The 19,275-nt window shown below is 41.8% G+C and overlaps 1 protein-coding gene across 2 annotated transcripts in view; it reads left to right on the forward strand.

Annotated features, from left to right (window-relative positions):
• LOC125457604 (AP-2 complex subunit mu) overlaps positions 1 to 19,214 on the forward strand; it is a 74,126-nt gene extending 54,912 nt beyond the window's left edge. For both annotated transcript variants that reach the window (XM_059651196.1, XM_048542050.2), the window contains exons 9-11: positions 11,452 to 11,549; positions 16,504 to 16,615; positions 17,888 to 19,214. In XM_059651196.1, the coding sequence (XP_059507179.1) occupies positions 11,452 to 11,549; positions 16,504 to 16,615; positions 17,888 to 18,022 (345 nt within the window). In that variant the 3' untranslated portion in view covers positions 18,023 to 19,214. The remainder of the gene's footprint in view (positions 1 to 11,451; positions 11,550 to 16,503; positions 16,616 to 17,887) is intronic.
• Positions 19,215 to 19,275: the final 61 nt, after the last annotated feature.

Raw genomic sequence — 19,275 nt, forward strand, 5'->3', positions numbered from 1 at the left:
TGCCTACAGGATCAGAGCTGCTGTTCTGAAAATTTGATGTACTGTGAAGTATCCCCAAAGTTGAACAAATGTAACTGTCCCACTTTATTATAAGCTGTAATCAAGAGTTCTTGAGATTTCATTCAATGTTTATTTTAATTGGACCACCACCATTTAGGAACATGATACCCGGAATGTAAAACTTCAGTTCTGTTGAAAGACAACAGAAGTTGGAATTGTTCTCCTTAGAACAGACAGTAAAAGGGAGATTTAATACAGATATTTATAACTGAGGGGGTAAGTATTGGAGAATCTGTTGCCATTGGCAGAGAAACCAATAATCTCACGATTTTGATTTAAGTTTGAGGAGATGTGAAGGAGTGTTTGAGTGTTTTTAATCCTCAGTTAGAGGGGATACTTGGTTTATTCATAGGGTAATTTTGCTAGTATGCCATGTTTTTGTGGGGTTTAAGCACAAGTTAATATTGGGATGTGATCTATTTGTTTTTCTGCTGAACAAAACATTTTCATAAAGCTACACTAATTATCCGAGTTGAAGAGCTGATATTCTATTTGTTAGCGCTGTTAATTGAGAAGCAGGTATGATCTTACTGTGGTAATCCTTCCTCTTCAATTATGACTCTAACATTAAGCCAAGTGAGGGCTGTTGTGATTTTGCTCAGCCTTCTAGAACATTATTGGTTCCATATGTCAAAAGTCAGTTGGGAATCAGCATTTGCTAGAAAGGAGGTGTGTACAGTTTCTGTTTCTCGGCAACTGCCTGGGCTTACAAATTTAACCCATATTCCTGAGAGTGTACCATTTTTGCAGACTCAGCAATGCAGAAGCTTGCTGTCCTTAATGCTGTTCTTTGTTTTACTGCTGCCTGGTTAACTTTGCCCACAAGATCGCTTTGGGAAAAATATGTAGTTTGACTATTAATACTTACCCCCTGTAGTACATCTAATTGCATTTTAAAGCATACAGACATGCAAGTTAGAAACAGTTCCAGGCCATTTGGCGACTCAAGTCTGTTCCATTGTTTAATAAGATCATGGTTGTTCTGACTGTAACCTCAAATTGACATTTCTGCCTTCCTCCAATAATTTTCCACCCATTCCTTGCCAAAGATTTGTCCACTCCTGCCTTAAAGATATTCCGCGTTGCTAAATTAACTTCAACTTATTTCTCATTCCTGGATGGTTCAATAATCTTTCAACCTCTTGTTTACCAAAGTGTCTTTACCTTAAAAATCAGATTTTTTTCAAGATGTGAGCTAGTGATGCTTAATATTTATGCTTTACAGATGGTATGAGTGCATTCCATGGAGTTTTGGAGGCTGTGTGGAAAGTTTAATGCATGCTCCGTAATAATTTTACCCTCTCAAGTCACTTATCTTGGTGTTCTGATTTAGGAAGCACCCACCAGTCAATAGTGCTGAAAAACAGGTCTTTGTAAATCTCTAGGGGTTCAATATTGAAAGTATAAATTAATAATTTTATGCAAAATATGGCTTGTTACAGGGGAAGGCGATGGCCTGGTGGTATTATCGTTGGACTGTTAATCCAGAGACCCAGATGATATTCTGGAGATAATAAAATGTGAGGCTGGATGAACACAGCAGGCCCAGCAGCATCTCAGGAGCACAAAAGCTGACGTTTCGGGCCTGGACCCTTCATCAGAGAGGGGGATGGGGCGAGGGTTCTGGAATAAATAGGGGGAGGGGGGAGGCGGACCGAAGATGGAGAGGAGAGTATAGGTAGGGAGGGGATAGGTCAGTCCAGGGAAGACGGACAGGTCAAGGAGGTGGGATGAGGTTAGTAGGTAGGAGACGGAGGTGCGGCTTGGGGTGGGAGGAAGGGATGGGTGAGAGAAAGAACAGGTTAGGGAGGCGGGGACAGGCTGGGTTGGTTTTGGGATGCAGTGGGTGGAGGGGAAGAGCTGGGCTGGTTGTGTGGTGCGGGGGGGGGAGGGGACGAACTGGGCTGGTTTTGGGATGCGGTGGGGGATATTCTGGAGACGCAGGTTTGAATCCTGCCATGGCAGATGGTGGAAATTGAATTCAGTAAATATCTGGAATTAAGTCTAATGATGAATCAATTGTTGATTGGGGGAAAATCCCATCTGGTTCACTAATGTCCTTTAGGAAAGGAAACTGGTATCCTTACCTGATCTGGCCTACATGTGACTCCAAACCCACAACAGTGTGGTTGACTCCTAACTGTCCTCTGGGCAATTAGGGATGGGCGATGAATGCTGCCTACCCTGCAATGCCCTCATCATATGAATTAAAAAAAAACCTAGAATGGTACAAGGCCTTGTTATGAAGGGCTCTGGAGAAGTTGGGATCGTTTTCCAAGGGGCAAAAAGATTAGGGGAAGATTTAAAAGCTCCTCTGAGTTAAGGGGTTTTGCTTAAACAAATAAGGAGAAAACTTCTGAGGCAGAAGGGTCGGTAACCAGGCGACAAAGGTAAAAGAGCTGAGGATGGTCAAGATAACAAAGTGTGTAGCTGGATGAACACAGCAGGCCAAGCAGCATCTCGGGAGCACAAGATGCTGCTTGGCCTGCTGTGTTCATCCAGCTACACACTTTGTTATCTTGGATTCTCTAGCATCTGCAGTTCCCATTATCTCTGAGGATGGTCAAGAGATCGGTGGAGGGAACAAGGTAGCTGAGAATTTTATTTGTGCAGCAAGTTACTGTGGCCTCAAATTATCTGAAAAGGAAAGTTTGGCAGAGAGTCAAGAGAGAGCAAAGGAGTGGCACTAGGTGAATTGCTCCTTGAGAGGAACTGCACATAAATGACCTCACTAAAAGACTCTGTCTCCCATGCTGTAACTACTCTATAATTCTAGAAATAACCTTCCTGCCAGTTATTCAAAAGAAGTTAATAGATCTGCTAACTTTCAAAGAAAATTGATAGATACGTAATGGAAATTAAAAATTACAAAACTTTGGGAAGTATGGCAATGAAACTAATTGGATACTACTCTGAAAGATCTGGCACAAGAATAATGGGCTGAATGGCCTTCTGTAGTTCTAGGTGATTCCATCATCCATGACTGAATTTCATTTCCTTGATAGTCTGGTGATCACAATTTAACCGTACCACTTTTATATTCATATAACCACTGAAACAAGTTTGTTAAGCATTGGTGAGGACAAGCTGATGCAGGCATTAAATCCAACAGCATGAAAAGTCAAAGCTGACAGTGGGGAAATTTATACAGTTGAGCAGCGTATGCAAGACATGTGGAATGACTTCTATAATGATGATGATTAACTTCAATTGAATGCAGTAACTAGGAACCTTAAACATGTTGCTATTTAAGCTAAATGCAAGTTATGCAGATTGCATCTGATTACACTGTTTACATTGAATCTCTGCTTAGTTCTCTTAATTTTGTTCGGAGATTTTCTGCAGTGCGCTCATTACTTGTGTATGTGTGCCTAATTTTACAGTGTGAATGGCATGCTCACCTCACTAAATAAGATTTTTTGCTCCATTTTCATTAGCCAACTGCTCCCCCTCGCCATCATTGTTTCCTGCTATGAAGGCATGAATATATTAATTGGGCATAGACCTCTCTGCATCATCCCAGTGGTCATTTCTGATCTGTGCAGTAATTTTTAGCGGGCTGTCTGATTGCCGGGAGTTGTAATAAAGTTGTCTAATAGTGTTCCTGTCCAACATACACGGCTGTTCACTGACCTGTTTGGTTCTGTTGATCAGTCTCATGAATCATAGTGATGGTGTTGAGGGGTTGTTACACTTAGCTGAGTGGGTTAGAGAATATACCTGGAACATTTCTGTTTAATGAGGTCCAGTTTACTCCCTGTCTAGCTGTGCCATTGAGGCAGTACCAAAGAGAAGGAAAAAAAAACACCTTAGCAACTTGATTGGAGTCCAGTGAAGTAAGCTGTAGAACTGACCAATAAAAAGCGGACTTCATAATAAGACCTCTTTCAGAATCTATTACGCTTCTAAATTATTCCAGTTTGAGGATGGGTCACAGACCTGAAAAATTGACTACTTTTCTCCACAGTTGCTGCCAGACCTGAGAATCTCCAGCCCTTTCTGTTGTTTTTGGTCAATGATTGGGAGAAACAGTAGGCTACCTGGACAAATCTGAAATAATTTTATTTTGTAGATGAAATCGTTTTGCGTAAAAATCAGATCCTGCTGTGACCTGCTAATTCAATTTCACTTTCCTTGAGAGCTCCCATTACAGACAGAGTTTATTTATACTGCTGTTTCTTGGAAACAGATGATGTGACTCTTGCCAACTTTTACAATGCTGAGCTTTGTTTCGAATCTGCCAGTTGGATGTTCAGTTTGCATGACATTCAGGTGTGCTTTTGATTAAATATACAACTGGCAGAAATTGAGGTTCCTGAGCCCCTTGAGTATTTCTAGCCTAAAAAAGCAAAAATGTTGAATACACCAGCAGGCCTGCTAACAGATGTTCATGTCAAGGTTCGTATTTTGAGTATTAATCCTAATCGAGGACCTCCACTTAAAACTTCAGTCCTTCTATTCTGTTTCTATGTACTGACTAACCTATTATTCCACAATCTGATGATTGGCAGTGAAGGATAGAACTGGAGCCTGATCTTAATGCATGCAGTTAAGCTTTTATTTGCATAGGCACATAAATGCACAATTCTTAATTCTTAGCTATCAGCTACGACAGTTTGTGTTCCTTTTTAAAACAGTATAGATTAATCTAGAGTTAATATTCACCCACTGGCATACTAGTAACCATGATTAATGTCAGTGACAAAAATAGAAATTGCTGGAAAGGCTCAGTAGGTCTAGTAGCATCTTTGGAGAGAAATCAGAGTTAATGTTTTGGGTCAAAAAGATTTCTGTTTTTGTTTTTGATTTTTTGGTTTTTGCCCTAATTAATGTACAATTTAACAACTGTTGCATGTTCATATTTTCCTAAAAAGCAGATTTCTGAAATTCGAAATTTTTGCCTCATCTGTTTTTTCTAATCCATTGCTTGGTTCTTCAAAATCTAAAGATTGCCCCTTTGGTTTTTTTTTCCATTGCCTGTGGCTCAGATATAGCACTAGGTTTACTACGTTGTGATATCTTGATTGGTGGCTGAGGGAAGAAGTGGTACCACTGGAAAGTTGAACATTTGGTTGCTGTTGCTTTTCAATCTGCATCCTCCTTGTCTGTCTGTCCATCTTGCCTTTTCCCTGACCTGTTATGAAAATAACATGCCATATGAATGGGGACCTGAAATATCACTTCAATATAACCAATGACCCAAGACCAGGACTTGGAATGGCAGGAAACAAAGCTCTAAAGCTGAAATTGGAAATAGTACACCCTCTAATTTGGTTAGTGGAATGGTTGGAAAGGATTTTTGAAACTGTTGAGTTCTATCATGAGGGCTAATGCAGGTTGTTTCTGCGTCGTAAATTGATTACAACCCCCTCACCCTCCCCCAACCCTCCATGTTATGATCTGGTCCCTGTACAGATCAGTATGATTCTCCAACAAACCAACAGCTTTCTAATTTTTTTAGCTAGTTACCGAATAACTTTAGAAATACAAGCTGCAGTCTTATACTGGCATTGACTTGACCTATAGGGCAGAATTTTATTAACCAGTTTAAATGTGTGACCTGTGTAATACTTCTGACCCTAGTCTTTTGCTGCCTATTTCTTCATTCATTTGCTAGTATTGCCTCTGCAAAAAACACCAATTTTTTTTAAACTTATTTGTGGGACATGTGCATTGCTGGTTAGCCAGCATTTATTCCCCATCTCTAGTTGCCCTTGAGAAGGTGGTGGTGAGCTGCCTTCTTGATAGTCTGCAGACCACCTGCCGTGGGTTGACCCAAAATGTCTTTAGGGAGGGAATTTCAGGATTTTGACCTAGCGACAGTGAAGGAATGGCGATCTCTTCCCAAGTCAGGATGGTGGTGTTTCCATGTATCTGCTGTCATTGTCCTTCTAGATGGAAGTGTTCATAGGTTTGGAAGGTCCTGTCTGAGGTGAATTTCTGCAGTGCGACTTTTTGTAGATACTACACATTGCTGCTCCTGAGCAACGGTGGTGGATGGAGTGGATGCTTGTGATTTAGTGCCAATTAAGTTGCTGTTTTTGTCCTGGATGGTGTCCAGCTTCTTGTGTTGTTGGGGCTGCCCTCGTCCAGGCAAGTGGGGCATATTTCATTATACTCCTGACTTGTGCTTTGTAAATGGTATACAGGCTTTGAATTAGGTGAGTTAATTGTTGCAATATTCCTAGCGTCTGACCACCTCTTGTAGCCACTGTGTTTGTAGTGAGTCCACTTCAGTTTCTGATCAATGATAATACCCAGGATGTTGATAGTGAGGGATTCAGTGATAGTAACACTGTTGAACGCCAAGGGACAGTGGGTTAGATTCTCTTATTGGTGCTGTTCATAGTCTGGCATCTGTGTGGCACAAATATTACATCCTCTTGTCATCCCAAGCCTGGATATTGTCCAGATCTTGTTGCATTTCAACGTGAACTGCTTTGAGATGCAAATGGTGCTGAACATTGTGCAATCATCAGCAAACAAGCCCCTTCTGACCTTATGATGGAGAAGATCATTGAAACAGCTAAAGATGTTTCAGTCTAGGACGCTACCCTGACGAATTCCTGCAGAGATGACTGACTTCCAACAGCCATGGCCATTTTCCTATGTGTCAGATATGACTCCAGTTGCCAAAGAGTTTGTTCCCAGTGCCCATTGATTCCAGTTAGCGATCCTTTATTCCACACTCAGTTGAATGTAGCCTTGAAGTTGAGGGCTGTCACGCTCACCTCACCTCTGGAATTCAGATCTTTTGTCCATGTTTGGACCAAGGCTGTAGTCAGTTCTGGACTTGTGACCTTGGCAGAACCCGAGCTGGGCATCATCGAGCAGGTGCTGCTGGAAAGCACTGTTGATGACTTCTTCCATCACTTTACTATTCATCACGAGTAGACTGTCGGTGCAGTAGTTGGTCGGGTTGGATTTCTCTTGCTTTTTATGTACAGGAAATACTTGGGTAATTTTTCATATTGTCGGGTAGATACCAGCATTGTAATTGTATCGGAATAGCTTGGCTGGGGGAGCAGCAAGTTCTGGAGTACGTCTTCAGTACTATTGTTGGAATGTAGTTAGGTTCCGTAGCCTTTGCATATCCAGTATCTCCAACCGTTTCTTGATACCATGTGGAGTGAACTGAACTGGCTGAAGACTGGTATCTGTAATGCTGGGGACGATTGGAGGGGGCCAAGTTGGATCATCCATTCGTCACTTCTGGCTGAAGATCGCTGCAAAAGCTTCGAACCTTAACTTTTGCACTGATGTGCTGGGCTCTTCCATCGTTGAGGACAGGGATATTTGTTGAACCTCCTCCACCAGAGAGTTGTTTAACTGCCCATCACCGTTCGTGACTGGATGTGACAGGACTGCAGAGTTTAGATCTGATCCATTGGTTGTGGGATCATTTAGCTCTGTCTATCACTTGCTGCTTGTACTCTCTAACAAGTAGTCCTGTTTGCTAGCTTTACCAGGTTGATACTTCCTCTTCAGGTATGTCTGGTGCTGTTCCTGGCATGCCCGCCTGCACTCTGCATAGTGTATTATACAATATTTATTTAAAAGCACTTCCTCAACTTAATGCAGTAACAACCTAATATAATTTTATTTTGTGACATAGTTATGCTGTCCTTCCATTTAAACTCCAGCTGTTGTACCTTGTTATAGTTGTGCGCAAGATTGATGGAGTGCTGTGCTCACTAATATCTCTTCAACAAAGTCTTAAACTATGACCGAGTCTGCCTCCTGTTGGTATTTAAAAGATTTAACAGTATTATTTCATAGAACAGGGAAGTTAGCCAACATATCCTGTCAAAAATGGAATAACTGGTCTTTTTTACATTGTTGAGAGTGTTTGTCATCGTTGGTTGCTATATTTTTCGCATTATTTTTCACATGGCACAGTGGTTAGCACTGCAGCCTCAGTGCCAGAGACCCTGGTTTGATTCCAACTTCAGGTGACTGTGTGGAGTTTGCACACGTGTGCAAGCTAAATGGATTGGCCATGCACAATTGCCCATATTGTCCAAGGATGTGTAGATTAGGTAGGTTATGGGGTATGGGTCGGTGTGGACATGTCAGGCCGAAGGGCCTGCTTCCACACTGCAGGGATTCTAAACAAAAATTACCAAAGTGTCAGCACTTCGAAGGTACTTCATTTGCTGTAAGTGTATTCGGCTGTACTGAAATCAGGAGAACTGTGTGCAAGTTTTTCTAAAGTTAATCTTGTGCAGGCCCTTGTGTGCTGCATTCACAAATGACATACTGGGCAAAGATTTAACAACAACTTTGAGCAGAGAAAATCTACCCCTCTTTTGAGTTCAATTATTATTTAATGAGAATTTGCTTCTATGTCTAGTTGTTTGAGTGAAATTTTTATTCAGGGTTCTGCATTGAAAAACCTTTTTTACCCAGACTGGTGAGAATACCAGTTCAATATCACAGAGTTGAGGGAGCTCACATAGATACATTTTTCAGGAAATTATATGACCATAGAAAGGGCAAAAGAGTAAGTGTTTTGAGGTGCAATGAGTGTTGTAAAAGGAGGCCTGTGAAAAATATGTAGGAGCGCGTAGACCATTCACGGGTAAATGACCGGTTTCTGTGCTCTGAGTCATGCAATTCTATAACACACTTTCTTTTTTTCTCTTATGTGTCAATTCCTAACTACAGAGTTGGAAAATGAAACTGAATTATTGTTATTCACAACGAGCTGCTGACTTCAAATCTGATCTGGTGGAGGCTTAATATTTCCAGATAGGAGGATGACATGTAGAGTTAATGGTTCTAATTTATTTGGACATTTCACCTTGTCATTTGTCAGTGCAAAACTGAATTGAACCACGTTTCATCCTACCTTTGACATTGTAAGGCTAGGCAGAGTGCTTGGAACAAAACAGCAACTCTGAAGATGGCAGGTGAAGAGACCAACTGATGCCTAGGCTGAAGGTGGGAATATGATCGTAGATGGTCATGGTCTGGAGTGAGTGGGAGATGGCATTGTAGTAATGCTACTCGACCAGTAATCCGGAGGCCAAGCGTAATGCTCTGGAGGCATGCATTCGAATCCTAACACAGGCAGCTGGTAAATCTGGATTTGGCAGCTATCTCAATGATACTGACCATGGCATTATTGTTGATTATCGTAAAAGCTCATCCTGTTTGCTAATGTCCAACATTTGATTTTATGAATTTGATCAGAGATTGATTTTAAGAAGCAACTTAAATTCCTCCCTTCCTCTCCCAGCCTCTTACGAAGTGTGTTCTGGAGCTTTCAATCAAATTGGTTGAATGCATTGCTGCTGGCAGAGGTGTAATCGCAATTGTGCTGCACGCCACAATCAGAAGAGCATGGATCTTGGAGAGTTGTTGGGCTAGAGGAGGAGACTGACTGTAGAATTTGATTGAAGCTGCAGCAAGATAGCAAGTAGATTGATTAAACTGGTTGAATTCTCTGAAATCAAATGATTATACTGTCATCTCATCTTAACTGCCATAGGGTGGCATGGTGACTCAGTGGCTACCACTGCTGCTTCCCAGCTCCAAGGGTCTGGATTTTATTCCACCCTCTGACGACTGCCTGTGCGGATTTTGCATGAGCTCACAGTGTCTGCGTGGGTTTTCTGTGCGTGCTCTTGTTTCCTCCCTCAGTCCAAAGATGTGTGAGTTACGTGAATTGGCTATGCTAAATTGCCTGTAATGTCCTGGAATGTGCATGCTAGGTGGATTAGCCAAAGCAAATTCGGAGCTACAGGGATAAAGACTGAGGAGGAGGGTTGTTCCGGGTCGGCTCCCCTTCATAGGTCAATGTGGACTTGCTGGGTTGAATAGCCTACTTCCACAATTTCTTTCTTTGTGTTAGAACTCTAAAGCAACTGGTCCTGTCAGCACCTTCCCCACGTTTAAGACCAAGCTTGACTTTGGGTTCAGATGTAATTCTCCCTCAGCTTTTGTGATCTGCTTTATTTGCCTTGGCCTTTCCCTATACTTTCTTGTTTGTACTTGGCTCTTGGTTTTTTTATTTTTTCAGATTTAACAACTGCTGCAGTACAAAATGTCTGGTTCCTGAGGTCAGTCAGCAGTGACAGTTTTCTTCCCATGTCTCTTCAAAGGTCTATCCACCAGAAAAGCATTGCAAGAAGACAGTTTTTAAAAGCTCAAAATTAATATATCAGTCAGATTCTGTAAAGAGAAAAAGCAGGCTGAGAAATCAAATTTATCACATTCAGCAGAAATGAAGATGTTTTGCTGAATGTAACTCCAAAAATGTCAATGAATTTACAGGTATTGACTAGCCCAATATCTCTAACATTTTCAGTATTTGTTCTTGTTCTTTTCTAAGTCACAATTTTGCTTTATAATTTTTATATCAAATTTAGGTGTCATGACAAATTACTGCTGGCCATGTACAATATGGATACGAGTGATCCATGCCTGTATTAGCTAGAAATGTTTAAGTCAGGCAGCATTGGTTTAAAGATGGGCAGAAGAATTATAGATTGACTTCTATCAAATCTGGGAAAAAGCCACTGCTAGCGAGTTTTGAGAAGATTTGTAGCTCAGGTTGAGGTTCTGGATATGAGTTTGCTCGCTGAGCTGGAAGGTTAGTTTTCAGACGTTTCGTCACCATTCTAGGTAACATCATTAGTGAGCCTCCGACGAAGCGCTGGTGTTATGTCCCGCTTTCTATTTATCTGTTTAGGTTTCCTTGGGTTGGTGATGTAATTTCCTGTTCTTTTTCTCAGGGGATGGTAGATTGGCTCCAAGTCAATGTGTTTGTTAATGGAGTTCCGGTTGGAATGCCATGCTTCTAGGAATTCTCGTGCATGGACAAGCCAAAAAGAGACATGCACGAGAATTCCTAGAAGCATGACATTCCAACCGGAACTCCATCAACAAACACGTTGACTTGGAGCCAATCTACCATCCCCTGAGGAAAAGAACAGGAAATTACATCACCAACCCAAGGAAACCTAACCAGATAAATAGAAAGCGGGACATAACACCAGCGCTTCGTCGGAGGTTCACTGATGATGTTACCTAGAATGGTGACGAAATGTCTGAAAACTAACCTTCCAGCTCATCGAGCAAACTCACATTCAGAAAAGCCACTGCATTGGCAGGAAACATTGGGAGCAGAACAAAAGGCAGAGTCCATAGCCAAGTGAAAGCAAGAGAAATTAGAATATGAGAATTGATGGTAGAAGGCAAAAGGACAAGTAAAAAGCCACACGTGAGTTTTGAATTAGAGCAGATTAGGTTGACATAGAGTTTAATCATCTGATGAATAGCAGTAAACGTGATTCCAGCCAGTGACTAGGAGTATGTGATAATTTTTCTTAATCCTGTCCATTTACTGAATTTATTATTGCTGACGAGTTCTGCTCTATCCTGCAGGTGCGTATTCCAACCCCACTCAATACCAGTGGAGTGCAGGTCATCTGCATGAAAGGGAAAGCCAAGTACAAGGCCAGTGAAAATGCAATTGTTTGGAAGTAAGTGACCTTTTAAAGTGCATTTAGATTTTCTCATTGTTCCTTGTATTGTTGTGTATTGAAGCAGTTAGAAAATAGCTCATCAGGAGTTTAAGAAAATGTTGAATTGTAAACCAACATTAAAATCCTTGTTGTGAACAAAAACTTTTTAAAAAGCAATATGAATATCTGCACAGATTCACATGATTTCATGATTTAAGATGTGTTGTACAAACTAAACACTCTTAGTTGGCAACAAGTACTCTGAACCACAGAAAGTGTGTTTTCACGATAAACTTACTGACGCATTTGAAAATCACTTTTAGCATTTAGGCTACATATCGCACTCACCCAATACATTGCCTTCTGATTACGTCCCAATTCCTCCCAGCGATGCAACAGGCTCTCCTCTTCCTGGTGTTACAACAAGGTCAGTTTCTGAGACTGAGACATAATGGGGAGGCCCCAGTTTCCTTCCGGTTACCAGTCAGTGTTTTTTTTTTGTTTTTATGCTCAAAGGCTATTGTACTTTTCCTTCAAAATCTGGTGTCTGTCATTGTTTAATTTCAAGCTGGATAGCATAAGCAACTTTTCATCTCTCAATATTAACAGTTATAATGCAAGTGAGAATAAAATAGGAGTTTCAAATTCCTTGACAGCTCACCAAGTTTCAGTGCTGCTTGATTAAAATAATTCTGAGGAGATACTTCGTGTGCCTGCACCTCATGTGCTCCTGGTACTGCGCAATCACAACAGTCATTTTAAGATTAGTTTTTAGTCCAAGGATGTGTCTGGTATTAAACTGAAATGATGAATATTGACTATCAATCACTGCCTTGCTTGTAAATATCCTGGCATAAGCCCCTTCTTCAGTTCTCCTGAGTATAATCAAACTGATTTCCAGTGCAAGGTACTTTCTGGTGGCCCTTGGCTCATTACATCTCCACTGACCCCACTCTTCAAACAAACACTAAATTCTTTCTTAACTTTCTGTTTGGTGCTTAATGCAAGAAATGGCCTCTTTTCAGATCTCTGGGACTGACTGCCTTCAATTCAACACGACCAGCTGCCCCTGTACCGAGATGTAAAAGTTAGCAGTTGCTTTTGGATTTCAGTCTGGGCTTTTGTCCCCATGGCAACCAAATCACTGGCTTGTTGCTGGATAGTTTTCAGTACAATTATTATCTGTACAAGAACCATTTTAAAATAGCATTTGTTCACAACCAGTGAAAAAATACCAAGTTTACACAACTGTATCTACAATAAGCCCATGATCAGTCACAGACTGGGTTAGATTTAGGCCCAGCAGACATGCAGCGCGTGGTCCAGTGCTGCAGTTTTTGGTTTCTGAATCTTAAGCCCATTGAGCTGAATTGGGAAACAAATGTGGACTGTGCATATGTGTTTACCGGGCACTGTGCTGGGTCTCTTGCATGGAGTATTAGCTTGTCAGCAGCCGGGAAAGCTTCATTCCATTATGAATTTAAGCTCTGGATCTTGGGATCAATGCACACGCTTAATCGTCCAGTCCACCTCTTAAAATGTTTGGGAAAAATTTTGTAACTGCGTTCTTGAATCAGTAGTGGCAACCAGGATTGACAAAATGGATATTTCATCATTTTTACTTCTTAACAGAATTAGTGGAGTCAAGTGGATGTGAGGTAGCTCTTGGTACAGTTCCTTGGGGAAGTATTCCCAATGTGCAGAAGTCCTCACATTCAATACTTTTGCACTGCATGTAGCCTTTGGCTTGGATTGGTTTTGTTTTTCTGACCTGTTTAAAAACCGTCTTAACTGGTAAGGTTTAGATTTAAACAAATTCACATTAGTGGTACTGTTTGAAGCAGTCATACACTTTGTAGTCATTTCTACAAATGGAAAGGGATCAGTGTTGTAGGAACAACATTCAGTTGCAAGTGTTATTGTTTATACAGTGATAGCAACTCCACTTTGTAACCAGAAGTATTTAAGAGCACTAATCTTTTTTAGAATGACAAGTTAAACTATCAAGCCTAATATACAAAGCCAGTGATAATGGGAACTGCAGATGCTGGAGAATCCAAGATAATGAAATGTGAGGCTGGATGAACACAGCAGACCCAGCAGCATCTCAGGAGCACAAAAGCTGACGTTTCGGGCCTAGACCCTTCATCAGAGAGGGGGATGGGGTGAGGGCTCTGGAACAAATAGGGAGAGAGGGGGAGGCGGACCGAAGATGGAGAGAAAAGAAGATAGGTGGAGAGGAGAGTATAGGTGGGGAGGGGATAGGTCAGTCCAGGGAAGACGGACAAGTCAAGGAGGTGGGATGAGGTTAGTAGGTAGGAGATGGAGGTGCGGCTTGAGGTGGGAGGAAGGGATGGGTGAGAGGAAGAACAGATTAGGGAGGCAGAGACAGGTTGGACTGGTTTTGGGATGCAATGGGTGGAGGGGAAGAGCTGGGCTGGTTGTGTGGTGCAGTGGGGGAAGGGGACGAACTGGGCTGGTTTTGGGATGCGGTGGGGGAAGGGGAGATTTTGAAGCTGGTGAAGTCCACATTGATACCATTGGGCTGCAGGGTTCCCAAGCGGAATATGAGTTGCTGTTCCTGCAACCCTCGGGTGGCATCATGGTGGCACTGCAGGAGGCCCATGACGGACATGCCATCTAAAGTATAGGAGGGGGGAGTGGAAATGGTTTGCGACTGGGAGGTGCAGTTGTTTATTGCCAACTGAGCGGAGGTGTTCTGCAAAGCGGTCCCCAAGCCTCCGGGAAACCAAGCGGAGGCTTGGGGACCGCTTTGCAGAACACCTCCGCTCAGTTGGCAATAAACAACTGCACCTCCCAGTCGCAAATCATTTCCACTCCCCCCTCCCATTCTTTAGATGGCATGTCCGTCATGGGCCTCCTGCAGTGCCACAATGATGCCATCCGAAGGTTGCAGGAACAGCAACTCATATTCCGCTTGGGAACCCTGCAGCCCAATGGTATCAATGTGGACTTCACCAGCTTCAAAATCTCCCCTTCCCCCACCGCATCCTAAAACCAGCCCAGTTCGTTCCCTCCCCCCACTGCACCACACAACCAGCCCAGCTCTTCCCTCCACCCACTGCATCCCAAAACCAGTCCAACCTGTCTCTGCCTCTCTAACCTTTTCTTCCTCTCACCCATCCCTTCCTCCCACCCCAAGCTGCACTTCCATCTCCTACCTACTAACCTCATCCCACCTCCTTGACTTGTCCGTCTTCCCTGGACTGACCTATCCCCTCCCCACCCATACTCTCCTCTCCATCTATCTTCTTTTCTCTCCATCTTCGGTCCGCCTCCCCCTCTCTCCCTATTTATTCCAGAACCCTCACCCCATCCCTCTCTCTGATGAAGGGTCTAGGCCCGAAACGTCAGCTTTTGTGCTCCTGAGATGCTGCTGGGTCTGTTGTGTTCATCCAGCCTCACATTTCATTATCTAATATACAAAGCCAGTTCTGTTAAGGTCATTAGGAGTTACAGGTGCACCGTTCATTGAAATTGTTGCTTATCCTCTACCACAAGTGAAGTGCTAATGCCCCTACCTTTGAACCAGAAGGCCAGGTTCAAGCATCTGCTCCAGAGATCGGCCATAACACAACTAAGCAGGTTTATTAAGAATACCTACACTTTCCTCCTCTATCCCATATCTTTTATTTCTTTGTTTCCGAAAACCTGTCAATCACTGCCTTGAATGACCTCGACAACCAAGTGTTTACAGCCCAACGGTTATAAAATTCTGAAGGTTCATAGCATTTTGAAGAATTTTCTCCTTCTCTCAGCCCTAATAAACTAACCTTCCTCCTGAGGTTTTTGCTTCTGTGAGCAACATCCCAGCATTTACACGTGCACTCTTTCAAAAGAATGTGAATTTCTTTAAAGATTCTCATTTTTCTAAACTCATTTTGTAAAAAGGGCAGTATCCTTGACAACTTTTTGCAGAATCATCTCCTCATCCCAAGAACCATCGTGGTGAATCTTTCCTGTGAGAATTGTCTATTCCTAAGTGAAGTGAACAAGATATGTACACAAAACTTGGGTTATAGGCACAATTGTAGTTAGACTTAACTCTAGTACTTCAATCCCTTTGCCATAAGTGCTAGCATATGAATTACTTCCCTGCTTCCTTTACCTGCATGTTAACTTTATGATTCATGTACATGTTTGGATCCCTCTGAACATATTTTGAAAAAAAAATTGTGCCTTTCTGTTAAAGTGGATAACTTCATGTTTCTCTCTGTCATATCCTGTTTGCTACATTCCTGCCAATGTACCTAACCAGTCTAAAATTCTTTGTATTTGCTCAGCAGTTTTCTCTACTACCTAAATTTATATTGCCTGTTATTTTTAGTACATTTGGTTGCCTCATTTAGGTCATTGATATAGATTGTAAATAAACAGGGCTGTAGCATTGATCCTTGTGATGCCTCATTGACAATATGTTGACCTAAAATGACTTTTGTTTCTGCTCTCTTCTCTATAAATTAATCTTCAATCTATGCTACTGTTACCGAATCCAGAGCCCTAATTTTGATAACTGAAATGATGAATATTGACTATCAATATGCAGCGCTTACTGATTTCTGAAAATTTAAACATGCTATATCCATTGGTTCAATTCTATTCACTGTATTAGTTTTATCAAAAAAATTGATTTTTACCAGCTGAAGTTCCTTGTCCATGTGCATTCATGTGATTTTTGTTTTTAATAGTCTTTTTATCAAATTCCTGGCATTTTCACCACTACTGATGCCATGCTAACAGATCTGCTACTTGTGTTCTGTCACTCCCTCCCAGTCTAGAATTGAGACTTATTTTAGAACCTAAGGAATTCTGTAAGTTTCTTCTTTTGTATTGTACTGCTAGTCAAATGGCTGAAGAGCTACATCATAGAATGCTTTTTGTCCATGTTATGACTTAGATTTGGAAAGCAGGAGGTTACTTTTCATGAATTCCTGTTCAATCATACCTGCAGGATTAAACGAATGGCAGGAATGAAGGAATCTCAGATCAGTGCTGAGATCGAGCTTCTACCCACTAATGACAAAAAGAAATGGGCTCGTCCACCTATCTCCATGAACTTCGAGGCAAGTACAGTAATAACCTGCAGATCTTTGAAGTAATATATATTTTGTTAGCCTAAATACAAATAACCAGGTAGAGATATGTGTATCTTTAATCATACTTCCTCCCTTGTATTTTTCTTTTAACCTTGTGTTAAAGCCATTGTTTCTGTCCTTTTAAAATATAGGTTTTCTTCTAGCATTCTTTTTTTTTCAGTGTTTCTGCTTTGGGAAATCGAATACTCATTTAGTAGTTATTCCCTTATGATTCACCATCACAGCATAGAACCAGGATCAGGCCAACCAAGCCTCGAGTCTGTTCTGTCATCAGTTTTGGCTGTGGCTGATTTTAAGTCTGTTTAGCTGCCCTTGATTCTGTAACTTTGCTCCTAACAAAAATTGTTTGAGATTTCTAATTTGACCGCCTTTTGACATAGAATGTTCCAGACTTCCTCCTCCTCTTTTATCCAGATTTTCTGACCTTGCCCCTAAATGTCTGGGTTTTAATTTAAGTTTTAATTATCCTGGCAGTTTTTAGATTTCAAGATAACGCTGTGTGGAGCTGGAAAAACAGTGCAGGCCAAGCAGCATCAGAGGAGCAGGAAAGTTGATGTTTCAGGTCGGGGCCCTTCTTCCAACTTTCCTGCTCTTCTGATGCTGCCTGGCCTGCTGTGTTTTTCCTGCTCCACAGTTACTTCTGACTCCTGGGCGGCATGGTAGCTTAGTGGTTAGCACTGCTGCCTCTCAGCGCCAGGGACCCAGGTTCAATTCCACCCTCAGGCGACTGTCTGTGTGGAGTTTGCACATTCTCCCCATGTCTGCGTGGGTTTCCTCTGGGTATCTGGTTTCCTCCCACAGTCCAAAGATGTGCAGGTTAGGTGGATTGGCTAAGCTAAATTGCCCGTAGTGTTCAGGAGTTTATAGATTAGGTGAGTAAAAGTGGGCTGGGTCTGGGTGGGATGCACCAAGGGTCGGTGTAGACTTGATGGGCCAAAGGGCCTGTTTCCACTGTTGGGGCTCTAATTCCAGCATTTGCAGTTCTCTGCTATCTGTGGTTTTAGACTTCTGTCTGTATTACATCTTAAGTCCATCTTTCCCTTTACTATTCTTTCACAATGAAATTGTAAACATTTTTGAGAGTAGCTTCAATATTCCTTATTTTGTCATATTTCCACTTTCCTGCACGATTTGGATTTCAAAGTGTGACAATTGACTAATGTAAATGTGTTCTTTAGCCAGAATTAGTGTTTTTATACCATGTTTTATGTATTCACTCCATCCCATTATTCTGCGCAGGTCCCATTCGCTCCATCTGGGCTGAAGGTGCGGTACCTTAAAGTGTTTGAACCGAAGCTGAACTACAGCGATCATGATGTGATAAAATGGGTCCGGTACATTGGACGAAGCGGGATCTATGAGACCAGATGCTGAGAGCTGGGTTTACCCATTAGCCCCATGTGGCACCCACTGAAACACATCGGACTCTCTCTCCTTGTTGGTCACTACATCGTGCACTTGACATTGCCTAGGAGATGGCAAGAGCCTCATTTATAGGGATGTGGTTGCACCACCGACAATGGAGACGCAGTTGACCCACAATCCTGCTTATGTCTCATTTTGGTTGATTTTTATTGTACTCCTCCCATTGACAACGCCCAGCGTTCAAAGCAGCTCCTGTTCCATGTCCCACTTCACATTCACCTCATAAAATGTATTTTCCAACTATATATGCGTATTGTAGTTCCATAGAACATAGAATAACTGGACATCCCTGGTAGAGATTGAACTGTGTACTGATAGCAATGTTGTAATGAATGTTCTGTGCGATCAAGAGGCACTGCTGGTCCTTCCTTCTAGCTGTGGTTGAATTGCCAGTGTCTTTTTTTAAATTATTATTTCTTGTGACCAAAAAATTTTTGTCAGTGTTGCTACTTGTTTTTGGTTAATGCAATGGTGAGTGAGAGAGAAAGAAAGAAACATCAGTTCACTGGCTGATTTTCTTTTTTTTGCAAAATCACAAGCAGCATCTTGCTGAAATGGCCAGTGGGCAAGGGATGTATTTGGCAGGTGGCACCATAAGCAAGGACATCATGAATGATTAAAATCTGAAGTGTTTGGAGAATAGACAAGGGTATTTCGATATGAGGGTAGCTGATTTGAGAGGAACAATATGTACTTTATCCATTTGGAAAATGATATGCTTGTAATATATCTTGACTAATCCCAACTATAATGACCAGAATCTTTATCAGGAAGGACAATGTGAGCCAGAGTGAGTTCCCCACACCCACCCCCCCCCCCACCCCAAAAAAAAATTGGTCACTCTGGTTTTCACTTGATCCCCCTCTCCATGGAACTAATTGGTGCACATAACTTTACATTACAGCATGAGAGTTTGCATATTTCTACACAGGTCTAACAACAGTGGACCTGAGCTCTATGTGTGAGATTATGGCAATTTCAGTCAGTCGATCAGCTAACCCTGCACCAATTTTAGAGAAGGGATGAATTGTACGGACAGTGTGGAAGACTCTTGCCTGTAAATCCTTTTGCTCGATGGTGTGATCGCTCTTTGGCAACTTTTGTGATCGTCCAGTTAATATTAATAAACCATACAGAATCAGTGTAGGTTGTGATTTTATTTCGAAATTTAAGTTGTGAATTTATTCTGCATTATAATTTAA

This window comes from Stegostoma tigrinum, chromosome 14 (genome assembly GCF_030684315.1).
Source record: "Stegostoma tigrinum isolate sSteTig4 chromosome 14, sSteTig4.hap1, whole genome shotgun sequence".
In the NCBI taxonomy this organism is placed as follows: domain Eukaryota; kingdom Metazoa; phylum Chordata; class Chondrichthyes; order Orectolobiformes; family Stegostomatidae; genus Stegostoma; species Stegostoma tigrinum.